Genomic DNA, 21,611 nt, shown 5'->3' on the forward strand with positions numbered 1-21,611 from the left:
CTAAATCAATGAAAGTTGTGTACAGTAACAGCCCTGTAGCTGCCTCCCCAAGTTGTGTCTCACTGTTCACCGCTCAATAAAAGTCAAAGAACTAGAACATGACAGGGGGGTGGAGAGGGCCGCCAGCTGACACCCAGCCTACTACGAGGCCCGGCTACGTTGGTCTAGGCAGGCACTCCCAAACTGTGAGGTGGGCCTCAGCACTTTGGCTTTAGCACTAGATTATGTTGTCCATGATAAATACTGTAAACAACAGCTCTTAGTCACATGCTTAGAGAGGAGATGCACTTGTGAGTTCTGGCGAGTACACTTACTACCTACGCGGGAAGCAAACTTGACGGCAACTCCACACAAGCCTACACGTGATCAAATCAGCCCACACATGATTCAAGATACACAGCTAGCAAGCTCAACTGCAGTACAAAACTGTCACTCCACAAGTAGCAGGAGGCAGGAGTCGCTCGTTAGGACAACAAGGAAGGAGATATGTCTGTCACTCTGCAATTTGCTCCGCCATCAACGTCATCATCATGCCGGAAAAGGGCGAGAAGCAGCGTGTCTCCTGGGGTTGGTGTTGACGTCGCTACCGATCGGAGCCGGAGCCGATAAACACCGACTCTGAATACCGAATGGCCCAGGACCAGGTGGCGGGATTACATCTCCGCACTGGCCTGTGAGTGGCTAAAGATTCCCCAGGCAGAGCTGGTTGATGCTGCCAGGGAAAGGGATGTCTGGGGCCCCCTGCTGGAACTGCTGCCTCCGCGACCCGACCCCGGATAAGCGGATGAAGATGGATGGATGGATGAATACCGAATGGATGCTTTCCCACTGAAGACAAAACCCAAATGTTAATGGGTTTTTTTTTTGCCCGAAAGGATATAATACTGGCCATCTCAACACCGCTGTGACACTCCTAAGCTATTCTAGATACAGTAGCAGTGAAGACAGGTATGCATGCACAGTAGCAGGATTTTATTTGAAGTGTTTTTCTGCCAAATCGATTAGATGTGCCCCTGTAGCAAGACTTGCCCCCCCGCCCCTGTCCCCCCCACCCCCCCCTCTGTGTTGACTGTTTCTCCTCTGGGCGTCTCCCTGCAGCTGTTTACCTGTGCAAAAGAACCATGCAGAACAAAGCCAGGCTGGAGCTTGCTGACTATGAAGCAGTAAGCATCCCTGTGTGTCTGTGTGTGTGTGTGTGTGTGTGTGTGTGTGTGTGTGTGTCTGTGTGTGTGTGTGTCTGTCTGTGTGTGCATGCCTACTGTACATGTGTGCATGTGTGTGTGTTTTTGATTGTGTGTGCCTGTGTGTATGTGTGCTTACTGTAATGAGTGTGTGTGTGTGTGTACAGTATGTGTGTGTGTACTGTAGTATGTCTGTAGTATGCACCTAAGTGCATTTACATACCTGTTATTCGGCTTTTAAGCGGATGCAATTGTGTTTGTAATCATCCAAATTCAAATGCATATTTGGAGGATCCAGAGACAGATTGAATCTGTTTCAAGTCCATGACTGAAAAGAATAAATTATTTGCTCTAAAAGAATCAAATCAGATTCTGCAGTACAGTGGAATCTCAGCTTCTCCTAGGACTCCTGTATCCATCAACCAGCCACTCTCTAGCATCCATTAGCCATGGCTGAGCTGTTTTGATTGATTGGTTGATTGATTTATTAATGAGCTGTATGATAAAGTAAAGACCCCACCCCTACTTCAAATATGTCATTTCTCCTTGCTGTTGAAAATGCTGATTAACTGATTAATTCTCTCTCTCTCTCTCTCTCTGTGTTCTGTGTTCCAGGAGAGTTTAGCCAGACTACAGAGAGCCTTTGCCAGGAAATGGGAGTTCATATTTATGCAAGCAGAAGCACAGGCGAAGTGAGTTGGACCGATGCGTGTTGCATTTTTAACTGACTTGTAAAACAAGGCCTCGCCTTCTCTTGTGGTGTCTCTGCCTCCGGGTCTCTCTCTCTCTCTCTCTCTCTCTCATCTAACTTACAGATGTGAAAGAGAGCAGGAGTGATGAAGGGAACGGGTATTACGCAACGGAGGAATAATGTGAAGCAGCAGAAACCTGTCACTGTTTTCACACCTCTCTCTCTCTCTCTCTCTCTCTCTCTCTTTCTGAAGAGTCGATAAGAAGAGAGACAAGATTGAAAGGAAGATCCTAGACAGTCAAGAGAGGGCCTTCTGGGATGTACACAGACCGGTGGTGAGTCTACAGAACTGTACCGCACACACACACACACACACACACACACACACACCCCTCTCCTGGTGGAGATGGGGGCCACTGGCCACTGGCTGTGGTCAGGATACCATGTGCTGAGGGGTCATGTTCGACGAGGCAGACTGGCTGTGTGACGGCCCCTGCTCTGTGGGGTGTGTGACCCCGACCCTGTTCGACGAGGCAGACTGGCTGTGTGACGGCCCCTGCTCTGTGGGGTGTGTGACCCCGACCCCCCACAGCTGGCCTGATTGGATGATTACTGGCTGCTAGCTACAGCTGAGAAAAACACAGCGAAGTGTGTGTGTGTGTGTGTGTGTGTGTGTGCGTGAGCGTGCGTGCGTGCTTAGGTATACATCTTTATCCTGGTGTGTTCGAGGACCAAATATGTGTGTGTGTGCGTGCGTGCGTGCGTGCGTGCGTGCGTGCGTGCGTGCGTGCGTGCGTGCGTGCGTGCGTGCGAGCGAGCTTGTGTGCGTGTGTGTGCATGCTTAGGAATGCATGTTTATCCTGGTGTGTTCGAGGAACGGATACGCTGTGTGTGAGATATTCTAGGCATGTGTATTGAGTGGCTTATGAAAGATTGATTCTGGGCTGCTAGGTATTGATCTGAAGAAGGATGAACAATACATTGCATGTTTGTAAGATTGTATTTATTTATTTTTTCTTGAAGGTTTTTATTTGCTTTATGTGATGCAATTGAAGCTGATCACAGCCCTGGTCAGCCATGGGTGAATGACATAAACATGGGCTATTGGTATTCATGGAATATTTTCAAAATGTCAGGAAATTAATATCTTAGCGAGCACACACACACACACACACACACACACACACACACACACACACACACACACACACACACACACACACTGTCCTTGTCAGTGTCTCCAGGCCCTCTGTACTCATTGGTAGCCTGAGCTATTCTGCACTCTGTGTCATGGTGGCAGGTGGGCAGGGTGATGTAGGGTGATGCAGGGTGATATAGGGTGATGTAGGGTGATATAGGGTGATGCAGGGTGATGCAGGGTGATGCAGGGTGATGTAGGGTGATGTAGGGTGGTGTAGGGTGATGTAGGGTGATGTAGGGTGATGTAGGGTGATGTAGGGGAATGTAGGGTGATGTAGGGTGATGTAGGGGGATGAAGGGGATGTAGGGGGATGTAGGGTGATATAGGGGGATGTAGGGTGATATAGGGTGATGTAGGGTGATATAGGGTGATATAGGGTGATATAGGGTGATGTAGGTTGATGTAGGGTGATGTAGGGTGATGTAGGGTGATGTAGGGGGATGAAGGGGATGTAGGGGGATGCAGGGTGATGTAGGGTGATGTAGGGTGATGTAGGGTGATGTAGGGTAATGTAGGGTGATGTAGGGTGATATAGGGTGGTGTAGGGTAATGTAGGGTGATGTAGGGTGATGTAGGGTGATGCAGGGTGATGTAGGGTGATGCAGGGTGATGTAGGGTGATGCAGGGTGATGTAGGGGGATGTAGGGTGATGCAGGGTGATGTAGGGTGATGTAGGGTGATGTAGGGGGATGTAGGGTGATGCAGGGTGATGTAGGGTGATGTAGGGTGATGCAGGGTGATATAGGGTGATGTAGGGTAATGTAGGGTGATGTAGGGTGATGCAGGGTGATGTAGGGTGATGTAGGGTGATGCAGGGTGATGTAGGGGGATGTAGGGTGATGCAGGGTGATGTAGGGTGATGTAGAGTGATGCAGGGTGATATAGGGTGATGTAGGGTGATGTAGGGTGATGTAGGGGGATGAAGGGGATGTAGGGGGATGCAGGGTGATGTAGGGTGATGTAGGGTGATGTAGGGTGATGTAGGGTAATGTAGGGTGATGTAGGGTGATATAGGGTGGTGTAGGGTAATGTAGGGTGATGTAGGGTGATGTAGGGTGATGCAGGGTGATGTAGGGTGATGCAGGGTGATGTAGGGTGATGCAGGGTGATGTAGGGGGATGTAGGGTGATGCAGGGTGATGTAGGGTGATGTAGGGTGATGTAGGGGGATGTAGGGTGATGCAGGGTGATGTAGGGTGATGTAGGGTGATGCAGGGTGATATAGGGTGATGTAGGGTAATGTAGGGTGATGTAGGGTGATGCAGGGTGATGTAGGGTGATGTAGGGTGATGCAGGGTGATGTAGGGGGATGTAGGGTGATGCAGGGTGATGTAGGGTGATGTAGAGTGATGCAGGGTGATATAGGGTGATGTAGGGTGATGTAGGGTGATGTAGGGGGATGAAGGGGATGTAGGGGGATGCAGGGTGATGTAGGGTGATGTAGGGTGATGTAGGGTGATGTAGGGTAATGTAGGGTGATGTAGGGTGATATAGGGTGGTGTAGGGTAATGTAGGGTGATGTAGGGTGATGTAGGGTGATGCAGGGTGATGTAGGGTGATGCAGGGTGATGTAGGGTGATGCAGGGTGATGTAGGGGGATGCCTACTGTTCATGTGTGCATGTGTGTGTGTTTTTGATTGTGTGTGCCTGTGTGTAGACTGGCTGTGTGACGGCCCCTGCTCTGTGGGGTGTGTGACCCCGACCCTGTTCGACGAGGCAGACTGGCTGTGTGACGGCCCCTGCTCTGTGGGGTGTGTGACCCCGACCCTGTTCGACGAGGCAGACTGGCTGTGTGACGGCCCCTGCTCTGTGGGGTGTGTGACCCCGACCCCCCACAGCTGGCCTGATTGGATGATTACTGGCTGCTAGCTACAGCTGAGAAAAACACAGCGAAGTGTGTGTGTGTGTGTGTGTGTGTGTGTGCGTGAGCGTGCGTGCGTGCTTAGGTATACATCTTTATCCTGGTGTGTTCGAGGACCAAATATGTGTGTGTGTGCGTGCGTGCGTGCGTGCGTGCGTGCGTGCGTGCGTGCGTGCGTGCGTGCGTGCGTGCGAGCGAGCTTGTGTGCGTGTGTGTGCATGCTTAGGAATGCATGTTTATCCTGGTGTGTTCGAGGAACGGATACGCTGTGTGTGAGATATTCTAGGCATGTGTATTGAGTGGCTTATGAAAGATTGATTCTGGGCTGCTAGGTATTGATCTGAAGAAGGATGAACAATACATTGCATGTTTGTAAGATTGTATTTATTTATTTTTTCTTGAAGGTTTTTATTTGCTTTATGTGATGCAATTGAAGCTGATCACAGCCCTGGTCAGCCATGGGTGAATGACATAAACATGGGCTATTGGTATTCATGGAATATTTTCAAAATGTCAGGAAATTAATATCTTAGCGAGCACACACACACACACACACACACACACACACACACACACACACACACACACACACACACACTGTCCTTGTCAGTGTCTCCAGGCCCTCTGTACTCATTGGTAGCCTGAGCTATTCTGCACTCTGTGTCATGGTGGCAGGTGGGCAGGGTGATGTAGGGTGATGCAGGGTGATATAGGGTGATGTAGGGTGATATAGGGTGATGCAGGGTGATGCAGGGTGATGCAGGGTGATGTAGGGTGATGTAGGGTGGTGTAGGGTGATGTAGGGTGATGTAGGGTGATGTAGGGTGATGTAGGGGAATGTAGGGTGATGTAGGGTGATGTAGGGGGATGAAGGGGATGTAGGGGGATGTAGGGTGATATAGGGGGATGTAGGGTGATATAGGGTGATGTAGGGTGATATAGGGTGATATAGGGTGATATAGGGTGATGTAGGTTGATGTAGGGTGATGTAGGGTGATGTAGGGTGATGTAGGGGGATGAAGGGGATGTAGGGGGATGCAGGGTGATGTAGGGTGATGTAGGGTGATGTAGGGTGATGTAGGGTAATGTAGGGTGATGTAGGGTGATATAGGGTGGTGTAGGGTAATGTAGGGTGATGTAGGGTGATGTAGGGTGATGCAGGGTGATGTAGGGTGATGCAGGGTGATGTAGGGTGATGCAGGGTGATGTAGGGGGATGTAGGGTGATGCAGGGTGATGTAGGGTGATGTAGGGTGATGTAGGGGGATGTAGGGTGATGCAGGGTGATGTAGGGTGATGTAGGGTGATGCAGGGTGATATAGGGTGATGTAGGGTAATGTAGGGTGATGTAGGGTGATGCAGGGTGATGTAGGGTGATGTAGGGTGATGCAGGGTGATGTAGGGGGATGTAGGGTGATGCAGGGTGATGTAGGGTGATGTAGAGTGATGCAGGGTGATATAGGGTGATGTAGGGTAATGTAGGGTGATGTAGGGTGATGCAGGGTGATGTAGGGTGATGTAGGGTGGTGTAGGGTGATGTAGGGTGATGCAGGGTGATGCAGGGTGATGTAGGGGGATGTAGGGTGATGCAGGGTGATGTAGGGTGATGTAGGGTGATATAGGGTGATGTAGGGGGATGTAGGGTGATGCAGGGTGATGTAGGGGGATGTAGGGTGATATAGGGTGATATAGGGTGATGTAGGGTGATGTAGGGTGATGTAGGGGGATGTAGGGTGATGTAGGGTGATGCAGGGTGATGTAGGGGGATGTAGGGGGATGTAGGGTGATGTAGGGGGATGTAGGGGGATGTAGGGGGATGCAGGGGGATGTAGGGGGATGTAGGGGGATGCAGGGGGATGTAGGGGGATGTAGGGGGATGCAGGGGGATGTAGGGGGATGTAGGGTGATGCAGGGGGATGTAGGGGGATGTAGGGGGATATAGGGTGATGTAGGGTGATGTAGGGTGATGCAGGGTGATGCAGGGTGATGCTGGGTGATGTAGGGTGATGTAGGGTGATGCTGGGTGATGCAGGGTGATGTAGGGTGATGTAGGGTGATGCTGGGTGATGTAGGGTGATGTAGGGTGATGTAGGGTGATGCTGGGTGATGTAGGGTGATGTAGGGTGATGTAGGGTGATGCTGGGTGATGTAGGGTGATGTAGGGTGATGCTGTCTCAGATCACTGTCACTGCTCCACCACTAGAATACCAGATCATTGACAGACAGACAGACAGACAGACAGATGATAGATAGATACTGTAGATAGATAGATAGATAGATAGATAGATAGATAGATAGATAGATAGATAGATAGATAGATAGAGTAGACATACAGACTATCAATCAATCAATCAATCAATCAATCAAAGCTTTATTTGTATAGCGCATTTCATACCCAGAGGCAACACAATGCGCTTTACAGAGAACAAGGGAGGTGGGCATACGACCCACTCTCTACATATTCCAGAGGGAAGCAAAAAAACAGTGATCACCCGGGGGCCAGATAAGTGAGCTGTAAAAATTCTTCCCTGACCCCTCTCAACAAGGCGATCGAGCAAGCTCCAGGAGTATGTTTGTCTACCGGCTAGGAACATTTATGAAGCAATACATTGCATTGAATTACATTTCAGAGTGAGAGAGGCTAAAAGCATCATAGGAGAAAGAATATTCTACGGACATGCTACATCATCCACAGCAGACACGGGGGTATCTATCGGACTTCGGGAGGTCTGCTGGTGACAGTGGGGCATCCACTGGACCTGGTTAGAAGATAGGAGGGAGAGAGAGAGGCACTAGGGAGAGGGAAGGCAGAGGGAAGGCAGAGCAGGGTTAGTAGCACATAGAGCCATACAGACCACACAGATATTGAAACAGGCAACCTGGGGCAGGCTCCTGGAATATATTTGTCTAATGACTAGCTTCTAGATAGAGTACATAGATGATAGATAGAGAGATGGAGAGATAGAGAGAGACATAGATAGATAGATAGATAGATAGATAGATAGATAGATAGATAGATAGATAGATAGATAGATAGAGATAGATAGATAGATAGATAGATAGATAGATAGATAGATAGATAGATAGATAGATAGATAGATAGATAGATAGATAGATAGATAGATAGATAGAGTAGGTACTTTATTGATCCCCAGGGGGACATTATTGAAATATCATGTCCTGTAGGGATGAGCACTTACAAACCGTCCTTGACTGACACATTATGAATTTCCATTTTTATCGTTTTACGCCACCTTTCCCATCAGTCTCTGTCACCCAGAGATGTGTTTCCTTCCTACTGATGAATTATTGAGGATGGAGGAGTAATTCCCAGGAACGGTCAAAAGCATAAATGTTTTAGAGTGTGGGACAGTCAAGTGGGGGTCATGTAGTGAGCTGATGTACTGCGGAATAAAAGAACAAAGCTACTACTCTAACAGGAGGGCGCTGCTTTTGCTTCTCTGCACATGGGAATGGTATTTCGCCTCAGGCATCTCTGACCGCTCTGCCTCTCACACTGGCAGCTTTGTGTGTGTGTGTGTGTGTGTGTGTGTGTGTGTGTGTGTGTGTGTGTGTGTGTGTGTGTGTGTGTGTGTGTGTGTGCATGTGTGTGTGTGTGTGTGTGTGCGCTGCGTCTTTGCATTGTATTGTATTAGTATTCAGGGAGCGTATTGTATGCAAATACAGTATGTGTGCATTTGTCTGTGTGTGTGTCTGCTGTGTCTTTTCAGTGTGCGTAGCATGTATTGTGTTGGTGTGAGAGGGATTGAATTGTGTGTGTGTGTGTGTGCGTTAGTGTGTGTGTGCGTGCGTATGTGTGAACAGAGCATAAAAGTGGCCTGTCTTTTGTACCATACAGAATGCACTGTAGCATGTCTGTGTGAGTGTAGGGAAGCGATGCCTTTGATGAGTCCCATTCGCAGGGAATGGGAGCACCTGTTATCAAAGCCTCGCGCCCGTCCCTATCTGAGGTGCTTCACACGCCCTGGGCCCCCAGCCAATGGGAACAGATGAAGGAATGGAATCTGTGTCCAACCGGCCACCGATAGGCCTGCATTGGCTCTATGAAGTTACAGTACAATAACAGTGATCCAATTAAATCCACCCGTACCTCCATCCTCCTAGTTTGACCGTTCACAAACTAGTCTTCATAATCTCAGTGTCAAACGCCATTTGACGTTGAAACACGGCAGCTGAAATCAACTGTTGACAAATAGGAGAGTAGTGGAGCTCAGGGATCATTTGACCATCAGGGATCATCTGATCAGTGAGGTTTCTCTGAAGAAGACGCTGTGCTGTCCAGACATCAGTGAGTGACCTGCACTCTGAATAAAGGTTTCTCTAAAGATGATCCAGGAGCCCCAGTAGGCTACTCTCCCTTTGATGCTACTGCTCCTTAACTGAGAGCACTGGTCTTTATCCCTATAAGCAGGTTTTAGTCTGTGATCTTTCACAAAATAGGGAGAAAAAGGTCTTGAATCTCAATGCAAGTATGAACTCACACAGCCCAATAAATTATGGAACCGTTTGATCCTGACAATAATTCCCTATACATGTTATTTTTTTAAATCTTTGTTTTAATCAATTTTTTTCTCAAGTAACTGTGGCCAGCTGGATATGCTAATTAACTAAGGTCGTTCGGTGTTATGCAAAGACGAAAATATCCCCAGTCCTCTCAGAATAATTAGCATATCTCAAGCATAAATGAAGAAAATTATGTTTAATTATAATGTTGAAATGGAATAGATATGAATGCCCTTGTTCCGCTGCCGACCAAGCTCCAGATTGCTGTTTTTAAATAACAAGACATTTGCATTTTGCAGTTCTAGAACATTGGTGACATTCTGCGGTTCTAGAATGTTGATGACATTCTGCAGTTCTAGAACGTTGGTCACATTCTTCAGTGCTAGAATGTTGGTGACATTCTTCAGTGCTAGAATGCTGGTGACATTCTGCAGTTCTAGAATGTTGGTGACATTCTGCAGTTCTAAAATGTTGGTGACATTCTTCAGTGCTAGAATGTTGGTGACATTCTGCAGTTCTAAAATGTTGGTGACATTCTTCAGTTCTAAAATGTTGGTGACATTCTGCAGTTCTAGAATGTTGGTGACATTCTGCAGTTCTAGAATGCTGGTGACATTCTGCACTTCTAGAGCGTTGGTGACATTCTGCATTTCTGGAATGTGGGTGATGGCCCGATCACCAGGATTCTGCCTGTATCCTAGACTACTGATGTCACACTATGGGGTTCGATGTAGTTTTGAATTCAGAATCTTGAGCGGTGGAAATCCATGGGGAATGCAGCAACACTGCTTCTGGTCCTGGATTTCTCCCTGCTGCGATTTGCTGCTCTCTGTCTGCCTGTGGGAATATTTCAGTTCAACAGATGAGCCCCTGGGGCATTATGGGTAGGAGGAACTGCATCCTGCATCTCTTATCTTTTATACCTACCTGTGTTTCCTCATTTAAATGCTAAACATGGAGGACGTTCCATCTATCCCACGCTCGCATTGATCCTGACTGATTTTTCACTGTGTTGTTTTATTCTTATTGTATTTCTTTTTATTGTGAAGAACCTTATCGCAATTCTGCACAAAGGCACTGTATACATAAATTAAGATTTTTTCGTTTTGATTTGAGCCACCTCTCTTGATCCATGACGGGAGGTTCAGAACTTTGTTCTGATTGGTGTGCGTGTATGCGTACGTGCATGCGTGTGTGTGGGTGTATGTGTGTGTGTGTGTGTGTGTGTGTGTCTCACTGAGCCAAGGGGAGGGATGTGTGACTGAGAAGTAGGACAGTCGTAGGGGGACACAGGGCCTCACTACACAACACACACACACACACACACACACACACACACACACACACGGACATACAGTCTCATCTATTGTTTCTGTCCCAAATGTCATTAACCCTTTACGCTCTCTTCTTCTGTGGTCCACAGCCTGGATGTGTCAACACAACAGAAGCCGACATCAAGAAGTCCTCCAGGATGAAACAGCCTCATAAAACAAGAAAGGTACCGTACCGTCCACTGTGCTCCGTCTGTACTGACCACTGTGCTCCGTCTGTACTGACCACTGACCACACAAATAACATTTTTATGTCTGTCTACAGCATGACGTCACAGACATTTGACTCCTTCCTCTCTCCTCCTCCTTTCTTTCACTCCTCTGTGCCTCCAGTCGGTCTATGGTCTGCAAAACGACATCCGCAGCCATAGCCCCACCCACACCCCTGCCCCCGAGGTCAAAGAGCCCACACAGGAGGAGCTACAGGAGCAGGTAGGTTGGGCCCCAGGGCCCTCAGACATGGATTGCGTTCCGAAAGCATCAAAACCAATGTTGTTGTCACAGAGTGAAATGCACAAGAATTTACTTCTGGAATCTATTGAAATCTTTGGTGGTGACAGCTACACATGAAGCCTTGTATCTGTATTATTACCTGATTGGACAGATGTGATATGACATCACCCTGATATCTCCCCCTGTCTGCGTTTCAGATCCAGTTCTGGCAGGCTCAGCTGGACAGGCATCGGTTAAAAATGTCCAAAGTCGCAGAGAGGTCAGTGTCCTTTGTTGAATAACACCTACTGTACTGTAATCAAAATTGTGCAGTTTGCGAGCAAAATGATGATGTGTCTGCTCTCCATAAATCAGTACTAGTATCAGTTCTCTCTCTCTCTCTCTCTCTCTCTCTCTCTCTCACTCTCTCTCTCTCTCTCTCTCTCACTCTCTCTCTCCCCCTCTCTCTCTCTCTCTCTCTCTCCCCCTCTCTCTCTCTCTCTCTCTCTCTCTCTCTCTCTCTCCTCTCTCTCTCTCTCTCTCTCTCACTCTCTCTCTCTCTCTCTCTCACTCTCTCTCTCCCCCTCTCTCTCTCTCTCTCTCCCCCCCCCTCTCTCTCTCTCTCTCTCTCTCTCTCTCTCTCTCTCTCTCTCTCTCTCTCCAGTCTGCTAGCCTACACAGAGCAGTACGTAGAGTATGACCCGTTCTTCACCTCTCCTGATCCCTCCAATCCCTGGATCTCTGACGACACCACGGTCTGGGAACTGGAGGCCAGGTAACAAGCTCTCTCTCTCTCTCTTACTCTCTCTCTCTTTCTTTCTTTCTCTCTCTCTGTTTTCCTGTCTTTGCCCCCCCTCTCCCTCTCTCTCTGTTTTTCTCTGTTTTCCTGTCTTTGCTCCCCCCCCTCTCCCTCTCTCCCTCTCTCTCCCTCTCTCTCTCTCTCTCTCTCTCTCCCTCCCTCTCTCACTCTCTCTCTCTCTCTCTCTGGCCGTCTCTCATGTGGCAGGTCTCACCTCTCTCTCCCGGGGCTCAGTGATCTGACCACGGCGACATCCAGTCCCAGCTGCTCCCCGGCCGTCACCCATCACCATCACTATCACCATCACCATCCCCGCGCCCGCCTCCACCCCACAGCGGCGGCGGCGGCAGCTGTCCCGGCCACGCTCCGCCTGACGCACACCGCATCGCCTCGGGCCCCCGATGGCGCCACACTCTCTCTCTCTCTCTCTCTCTCTCTCTCTCTCTCTCTCTCTCTCTCGCTCACTCACCTCCATCTTGGCTCTAAACATACCTCAGTGGCTCTCCGGTCACAGCATGTCCAGCTGCCCCTATAATCCAGTCGGTACACAGGCGTACCGTCCCGGCATCTTAGCAGTGCCGCCGTGTCTCACCGTCCTCCATCTTGGCTCTAAGGCCGGATTCATAGTCGACGCAAACTACATAAGCGGAAGCAACGCAAGCTTCGCAAGGCCACGCAAGGCCACGCAAGGCCACACAAGATCTCGTTGCGTCCTTGCGTGTGTCATGCCGAAATTTGTCACTTGACGCAAGCAATAGTGCAATTCCTTGCGTTTCCACAAAACAAAACAGAGAACGCAAGCTCTCGAGTCATGTTGGAGCTTGCGTTCACAACGTAGCTTGGGTTGTTTGCGTCGACTATGAATCAGGCCTAATGGGGCTTCGGGAGCTTTTGGCGCAACCCACCCCCCCCCCCCCCCCTCGTACCCGCCCCCCCTCCCCCCCCCCTCACCCAGCCATAGCTAACCGTGTTTGCTGTGTCAACAGCGGAGATGACTTTATCTGTCCAGGCAGCTCCAGATTAGGACAGGGGCCTGTCATCGCTCATGACCGGCCGTCCGTGGGACCAGGCAGTGTGGACAGATAGGCCAGATAAACACCTCGCCTGTCGGCTGAAACACCATGAAGAGGTGGCAGCCGTCTAGCCGGAGTGACACCGGCGACGCCGGCCGACGCCGGGGCCCGGAACCGACCGTCGGGATTCATCGGAGTTGCTGTACTGCACTTTTCGTTTGAGATTAACGTGTCAGACGGCTGTGTTTTAATACACGTGTGCGTGGGTGTGTGTGTGTGTGCGTGTGTGTGTGTGCGCGCAGTAAGGAGCCGGGGCAGCAGAGAGTGAAGCGCTGGGGGTTCGGTATCAACGAGGTGCTGAAGGATCCTGTGGGTCGAGAACAGTTCCTCAAGTTCCTGGAGTCTGAGTTCAGCTCTGAAAACCTCAGGTAATGCCGGTTCTGGAGTAGAGATGCTTTATATAAGATGTGGTTTCCTGTGTTTTCTGTCCCATAAAGCCTTATCCTAGACTAGAGGTTGAGCTCTGGAAACATGAACTGGAACAGGTGAGATGCTTCAAGTGCAACGTCATCTAGAATAGTTTATTCCAGTCGAGGTGTAGACATGCCCTTGTTGTTATGATAGGGATGCCCACCTCCCTTGTTCTCTGTAAAGCGCATTGTGTTGCCTCTGGGTATGAAATGCGCTATACAAATAAAGCTTTGATTGATTGATGCATTGGTGCTGCCTGTACATCACACAATACATGAGTCATAGGCAGACACAGTTCATGCTTGTTGTAGTTAAGATGCTCTGCACCAACCTGTGTAGGCTGTTTCCATGTGAAGGTGATGGTACCGACTGGATTGATTTTTCCACCCCAGATTGAAAACTGAGCAACAACTGCCAGAGGCCATTCTGGACGGCAACATTAAGCGTAACAATTAGATCGATAGGGAGAACAGATGGGGAAATCAGCAAATTACAAGAGAAAAAATCGACTAATGTGAGCTGGAACCGTGGAGTAAACAAGGGCTTTGGTTCTCCATGGTTACAATCAAATTAACTCCCTGGCGCCATCTGGTGGCCGCGGCATGTTACCAATCGATCGCTGCAACACTGACATTGTAAAATATGTTTGTTCATCATACGTTGTTTATATTGTCTTGGTTAAGTAGAACTCCGTACCATGTTTTGTTGTTTTTATTCAAGCCTCAATGAAAGATTCTGACTGTGTATGCTGTATTTATATATTTGTAATATATACGTTGGTTCACAATCTTGCCATGCGCAGGTTCTGGTTGGCTGTTCAGGAGCTAAAGAAGCGTCCAATCAAGGAGGTTCCTACGCGGGTCCAGGAGATCTGGCAGGAGTTCCTGGCGCCCGGCGCCCCCAGCGCCATCAACGTGGACTCCAAGAGCTACGCCAAGACCACCCAGAACGTCAAGGACCCGGGCCGGTATGCCTTCGAGGACGCACAGGTCTGTCGTACAACCGGATCGCTAGTCCTAGTTCTGCTGGGGCATGTTTTACCACCTACCTACCATCTATACACCTCATTAGTCACGTCCGAACCTGCCGGAATGATCTGTCATCAAAACCTCCTCCTCCTCCTCCTCCTCCTCCTCCTCCTCCTCTCCTCCTCCTCTCCTGTCTTCATTACGTTGAAGTTACAGTCATTTATTTCCCCATCAGGTTCATTCTTGGTTCTCTGCGTTTCGTCTCCCCACTTAGCGGCTATATCTAGTGTACTCATTCATCAGGAGCCTGTCTGCTAAGTGCTTATTGTGCCTTATTATGTGATACACTTAAATATCCTATTATGGACTACAGGGATAGCTAACACATAATGGCCTATCATGTAACTAGTTATCTATTCTACTGATAGTCACATCTGTCTTATGAAGTATTTAGCCCATGTGTATTGCTCTGTAAATGTTCTTAGCCAATCGGTTTAAACATTTTCCCAGGAGCTTGCTCGATCGTCTCGTTGAGAGAGGTCAGGGAAGAATTTTTACAGCTCACTTTTTCGGTCCTTGGATGAACTGTTTTTTTGCTGCCCTCTTGAAAATGTAGGGGTCAGATCTATGTCCATCCCCCCATTGCTCTCTGTGAAGCACATTGTGTTGCCTCTGTGTATGAAAAGCGCTATACAAATAAAGTTTGACTTGATTTGATCAGGAAAGTAGGAGTGAGGAACTATGACATGAGGCTGCTAGGACTGGGACGGGGTTATTTTCCGTTCTCCAGTTGAGAGGTTCAAGTTCAAGGTTCAAGGTTCAAGGTCAAGTTCAGCGTCACTCAGACGACGGTGATGGCTGACTAACTAACGGCTGTGTTGTGATGACCAACTAAATAGTGTCTGTGTTTTGTGCTGTACATTTTCCTGTGTGTGTGTGTGTGTGTGTGTGTGTGTGCATTCTCCTGTGCGTGTGCGTGTACGTGTGTGTGCTGTGTATTCCCTTGTGTGTGTGTGTGCTCTGCATTCTCTTGTGTGTGTGTGTGTGCACGTGTGCTGTGCATTCTCCTGTGTGTGCGTGTACGTGTGTGTGTGCTGTGTATTCCCTTGTGTGTGTCTGTGTGTGCGTGTGTGTGTGCGCGTGTGCTGTGCATTCTCGTGTTTGTGTGTGTGTGTGTGTGTGTTTGTGTGCGTGTGTGTGTTTATGTGTGTGTGTGTATGTGTGTGTGCGTGTGTGCGTGTATGTGTGTATGTGTGTGTGTGCGTGTGTGTGTGGTTGTGTGTGTGTGTGTGTGCAGGAGCACATCTATAAGCTGATGAAGAGTGACTCCTACAGCCGCTTCATCCGGTCCAGTTCCTACCAGGAGCTCCTGCAGGCCAAGAAGAAGGTATGCAGATCCCTCAGGAGGATGGAGACGGAGGTCTGAGACACACACACACACACACACACACACACACACACACACACACACACACACACACACATTCACACACATAAACACACACACACACACACAAACACACACACACACACACACACACACATACACACACACACACACACACACACACACATAAACACACACACACACACACACACACACACACAAACACACACACACACACACACACACACATAAACACACGCACAGGGAGACTGACGTCCGAGGTCAGAGATATGCTCACTCAGAGAGCCACGTCAGAAGCTGGAGGACCGGAGCACTCACACACAAGAGGACAGCAGTGTGTTTCCCCAGCCCCCCCCTCCCCCCACCCACCCAGCCCCTCCTCCCCCACCCCCCCCCCCCATCCCAATCCTAGCTCCGCTGCAGAAAACGATCAAACGATAGCTTTGACAAAGACATGTTGTCATTTTTACGGAGACAAGCGAAGCCTGGAAACAGAGAGAACGCTGATGCTGACAAACACAGGATTGAGATCTTTTCATTTTTCATTCGTCCTTTGTTGTCTCATTGTTCCACACCTCCGGTAGAGCTCCTGTAGCCATCTCCTCCCTCCATCCTTCCATCCCTCCATCTCTCCACCCCTCCATCCTCCCTGCCTCCATCCCTCCATCCCTCTACCCCTCCATCCTCCATCCCTCCCCCCTCCCTGTTCTGCCTCAGTGAGCCGCTGCTCCGTTCTCCTTGTTTGTCTCGTTCTGTCTGTCGTTCCTTCTTTGCTTTTGCTTGCTTTTGCTTTTTTTCGTTTGTTTTAAGTTGGAAAGCTCTGAGGATCGCAGAACCTCATTAGAGAGAACCGCTCGTAATGTGGTGAGTTGGAACGCCAAGAGCAGAGTGCTGTTTGTGTGTGTGTGTGTGTGTGTGTGTGTGTGTGTGTGTGTATGTGTGTGTGTTGAAGAGTTTGCAGACGACTGGATTCCAACTCAGTCAGAACTGCAACGTTCCCCCTCCTCTCCCTACAACACAACTACTGTAGCTTACTGTACCATACTGTACTCAGTATGAGCCATCAATCATCTACACTCCTCTCTCTTCATGTAGTTCATTCTGGTTTATCGTTGTGTGTTGAACATTTTATTTGTTTCATATATTCATTCAGAGCTGGTGACTGTAGGCTACCGATCTACAGTACAGTACAGTAGCAGGCTAATGTAGGTCTGGCTCGGACCCACGTTGAAAAGTGTTCGAGGGATGTTCATAACTCGCTCTGTTCTTTTCTCTCTGTCCATAGAAAAGTAAGAACTTGTTCTGAAGGACAAGTCCAGGTAATTATTAGTCCTAATACGGTTATGAATGTGTTTATTTTTGCTCTTTCTTTCAAGCCATTTGTCTTCTTTTTTTCCCTCTCTGTGGTTACCATGGCAGCGTGGACTACCGCTGAAAACATTTTACATATAACTGGAAACGGCTTTGGATGAAAACAACTGTGTTTATATTAAGAAATATTGTAATGAATGAAAATAATGTTATTCTTTTCTTTGTCAGGTGAAGGGACGCCATTGAGAACAGGAAACGAGGGGAGAGAGGAGAGAGGAGAAGAGGAGAGAGGAGAAGAGGAGAGAGGAGAAGAGAGGAGAGGAGAAGACCTCATCTTCATTTGTACATTTCTGTAGTCAGCTGTTGGTCTTGGGCTGATGAAACACCAACAGTAGACCTGATGTTGCATGTCCAAACCAACAGAGTAGTTGAACACTTCACAACAATACACCACCCTCTGTCGGGACTCCCTGTGTGTGTGTGTGTGTGTGTGTGTGTGTGTGTGTGTGTGTGTGTATGAATGCATTTTGGACTTTTTAACGGACATTGGGACTCCCGGAAAGCCATTTTGTCCAATCGCATCCTTAGGTTACACATATCAACTGGATGTGTGCGTGTGTGTGTGTGTGTGTATGTGTGTGTGTGTGTGTGTGTGTGTGTGTGTATGTGTGTGTGTGTGTGTGTGTGTGTGTGTGCGTGTGCATGTGTCTGTCACAACCTGGGGAAATTGTGTTGATATGTAAAATACCTGCTGTACAAATCTAACAATACCAATCAAGAACCAGGAATCTGCCTAGGGGGCAGCGCTCGCCATCACCATAGACTGCCATGTCCTGTGAGGCACTAGAGAAATCATACACTATACTGTTCTATATCCCCATCAGACCTGGGTCCAATACCCACCACAGACATTGAGGGGGCACTTGAGGGGGCACTTGACTTTGCTTGCTGGGGGATCGATGACACCGATGCAGTTGCGCCCAAACTGTGAACTCGCCACGCAAAGGCCACGCCAGATCAAACCCATCTCTTCCGGATTTGAATAATGCTCTGTCATTGGCCCGGGTCTGTTACTGTACATATCACCTTTGATTTGCCTTTTTATTGCACTATGAAACTTAGTACAGATGACACGTGTAAAGTCACCTTTAGAGAGGGAGGGAGATGTTTCTGTCTTATGCGTAGTGTCTTCGTTACTCATTCATTTATTTTTCTACCATATTGTTTCAGAGACATGTTTTAATGGATTAAACAGACAGTTTGGCCTGATAAAAGATCAGGTTGTTGTGTTGTTTTGTAAAGGTTTGAAACCGCTCCCAACCACCTTCATTCAATAATGACTTCAGATGGACTAGGATTTATCAGAGAAAATGTCTGCATCCACCCACACTCTGTAAAGAACAAGGACACTATTACTAATACTAATACTACTACTACTACTACTACTACAACAATAACAACTACAACTACTATTACTACAATAACAACTATTACTACAACTACTACTACTACTACTACAACAATAACAACTACTACTACTACTACTAATTCTCTCAGAGATCCAACGAATGCTTCTATCAATGTTTCAGCAGCACCGATCCAGTCTTGGTTCAAACTACGATAAAACGAAAGGTGCACGTGTGTGTGTGTGTGTGTGTGTGTGTGTGTGTAAATACAAACATTTCAAATGTAATAAAGACGTCTGTAGAGGAGAGGGTGAATGGAAGGTGAAGTGTTTTAAGTCCATACTGTGAGAGAGGCTTTGGCCCCAGAATGGAGAAGAATTCTCGTTGTGTTTCACAATTTTCCCACTAGATGGGGCAAGAATGTTTCTCTGCCCAACTCTACAGTAACATGCATGTAGAACAAGACCCTTAAGAAAAAAACAGCTATACATTTTATATGAACATAAAAAATACACGGAACAATTTAAACGCCACGGTTCTCCGGGAAAATGTGATTCTAATCCATATGCCTGTATCTAGTTGCATGGAAATGTTTTTTGCAGGAAGTTGTTTTGCAGAAACTTGCGAGGTTGATTGCTTCACCCTAGCCTGTTAATGGGCTGTGTTTTTCCCATTAGAAGAGATGAGGACCCAGCCACTTCAGTGTCTTAATGGTGTCAGGATGACTTCCAGGCCACAAAGCCACACAGAAAGCCTCAGACACTCTCAGATCTCGGGAGGAAATACACCATTTAATAGGCTAAATAAAAATGTCTGTTAGGGGCTTGAAGCCACACTTCATGTGCAAAGCAACAACGACCTCTCTCTTCTCTCTCTCTTCTTTGATAGCACTCATTTACTCTCTCTCTTTCTCTCTCTCTCTTTCTCTCTCTCTCATCTCTGAGTGTTCCTTTACTCTCTCTCCTCTCCTAATCTTCCTTTTCCTCTGCCCCTCTAACTCGTCTCCCTGTTCTCTCCCACTTTCTATTTCTATTCTTCCCCTCCTCCTCTCTCCCCCTCCTCTTCTCTTCCCCTCCTCTTCTCTTCCCCTCCTCCTCTTCCCCTCCTCTCTCTCCCCCTCTTCTCTCGCTCTCTCTCCCCCTCCTCTTCTCTCGCCCTCTCTCTCCTCCTCCTCTCTCTCCCCCTCCTCTTCTCTCGCCCTCTCTCTCCCCCTCCTCTCTCTCCCCCTCCTCCTCTCTCTCCCCCTCTCTCTCCCTCTCTCTCTCCCCCATTCCACCTATCTCTCCCCCCCTGCCTCCTCCCTCTCTCTCCCTCTCTCTCCCTCTCTCTCTCCCTTTCTCTCTCCCTCTCTCTCTCCCTCTCCTGCTCCAGCAGCTCTACCTTTCTTTCTCCCTCTCCCTCTCTCTCTCGTTGCCTGCTGGGTTGGAAGCAGGGGGCCAACCACATCAGAAGCTGCGGGGAAAGTGTTACTGTGTGTCCGGGGGGTTGTGTGTGTGTGTGTGTGTGTGTGTGTGTGTGTGTGTGTGTGTGTGTGGTGGAGGAATTGAGTAACAATGCAACAGGAGGAGGGGGAGAGACGAGGGGAGTAAAAAGAAACAGAGAGTGTGTGTTTGTGTGCGTGCGTGTGCGTGCGTATGTGTCCGGGAGTGGGCGAGCGAGCGAGACTCACCGTGATTTGTTTGGTGATGGGAGCCAATGGAGAGGCTGGAGAGTGATGACATCCACATGCGGGCGGCAAGGAGCCGCCAGAAGCCAGACTTCAAACACCGAGGCAGGACACACACACACACACACACACACACTCACACAGACAGACACACAGACAGACAGACAGGGAAGGAAACAGATAGGCAAACACACACATACCGACAGAGAGACGGAGCAAACGGGAGGACATTTGGACATACAGACATACTTGTAGAAACAGAGAGAGAGAGACAGAGAGAGCCTTGAGGAACAGACAAGAGAGACAAGACTCCATCCGCCCGCACGGGACATCTCCATCCCCCCCGGGACCCCCGGACCAGACCAGCCACCGCCCGGCCCCCCGTCCATGGGCATCAGGACGGCCCCCTCACCTGGACCCAGAACCGGCGCCGCCTCCTCCTCCCGCAGCCGAGCCCGACCCGGCGTTCACACCCCGACCGGCGCCAGAACCCCCCCGGCCCGACGCTCTCTCTGACCTGCGCTGGAATACTCTCCTCCGACACACACACACACACATAGGAGAGGAGAGAGAGAGAGAGAGAGAGAGACATCGAGAGGCTGAGAGCATCTCGATACTCCCTGGATACGAGGTAATGCTACCGACCGTCCTTCCAACACTGACACACACCACTTTTACTTGTATATACAGTACATACTTGTACAAGATTACTTGATATTTGTATTTAGTAACACTGAAAACCATAAAGTGGTCTCTATGCTGAAAACCCACTTTTAGCCAGTAAGGTATAAATCTGTCCAGTAGACTCAGAAAAGTGCCTCCAATCCCAAGTACTGTAGAAAAAGCCTTTCCAAAGTAGACTATACAGCATATATTGATTTTACACACAAAACTGGGGGTTTAATCATAATTTAATCATGCTCTGACACAGCAACATGGACGTATAAAACCAGACGTCATATTTGACATGTCTAGCTAGACTCCGGCTCTAGTAGATGATTCATCTGGAGGGATTAACGGAATCAGGCTCTGATTGATGGGAGCGCTCGGTCCCGCGTACCGGGTCACACGGGACGGCACATGGCGTCCTGATCGTAGCATCCTCGCTGAGAGCTCAGGGGACGTGAATATCATCACTGACGTAGGAGGATTTATGATGTTTAAATTAGCCTCCCTCACGCCAGCTTGTTTATGTGATGGTTTGTCTCGGAGTTCCGTGCGGGTTTTACTGAACGTCTAATGGGCTAAACACAGCCTACATGTGAATGTCATCAAATATATATACGAATATGAAATATTCAGTATGATTGAAGTATTAAGTATTCGATATGATTGAAAGGCAGGTCCTAG

General features: G+C 48.6%; 1 protein-coding gene across 1 annotated transcript in view; it reads left to right on the forward strand.

The window, feature by feature from the left end:
• The window catches only part of rgs7b (regulator of G protein signaling 7b), a gene marked incomplete at its 5' end in the record, with an annotated part of 43,617 nt that extends 26,175 nt beyond the window's left edge, over positions 1 to 17,442 (forward strand). Inside the window, 12 exons of the mRNA XM_084460001.1 lie at positions 1,099 to 1,163; positions 1,797 to 1,873; positions 2,126 to 2,207; positions 10,880 to 10,954; positions 11,121 to 11,219; positions 11,438 to 11,499; positions 11,884 to 11,994; positions 13,334 to 13,459; positions 14,305 to 14,491; positions 15,768 to 15,857; positions 17,164 to 17,197; positions 17,418 to 17,442. Coding sequence (XP_084316127.1) covers positions 1,099 to 1,163; positions 1,797 to 1,873; positions 2,126 to 2,207; positions 10,880 to 10,954; positions 11,121 to 11,219; positions 11,438 to 11,499; positions 11,884 to 11,994; positions 13,334 to 13,459; positions 14,305 to 14,491; positions 15,768 to 15,857; positions 17,164 to 17,184 — 995 coding nt within the window. The 3' untranslated portion in view covers positions 17,185 to 17,197; positions 17,418 to 17,442. The remainder of the gene's footprint in view (positions 1 to 1,098; positions 1,164 to 1,796; positions 1,874 to 2,125; positions 2,208 to 10,879; positions 10,955 to 11,120; positions 11,220 to 11,437; positions 11,500 to 11,883; positions 11,995 to 13,333; positions 13,460 to 14,304; positions 14,492 to 15,767; positions 15,858 to 17,163; positions 17,198 to 17,417) is intronic.
• Between the last annotated feature and the right edge of the window lie 4,169 nt (positions 17,443 to 21,611).

This window comes from Borostomias antarcticus (genome assembly GCF_949987555.1).
Source record: "Borostomias antarcticus genome assembly, chromosome: 29".
NCBI classification, from domain to species: domain Eukaryota; kingdom Metazoa; phylum Chordata; class Actinopteri; order Stomiiformes; family Stomiidae; genus Borostomias; species Borostomias antarcticus.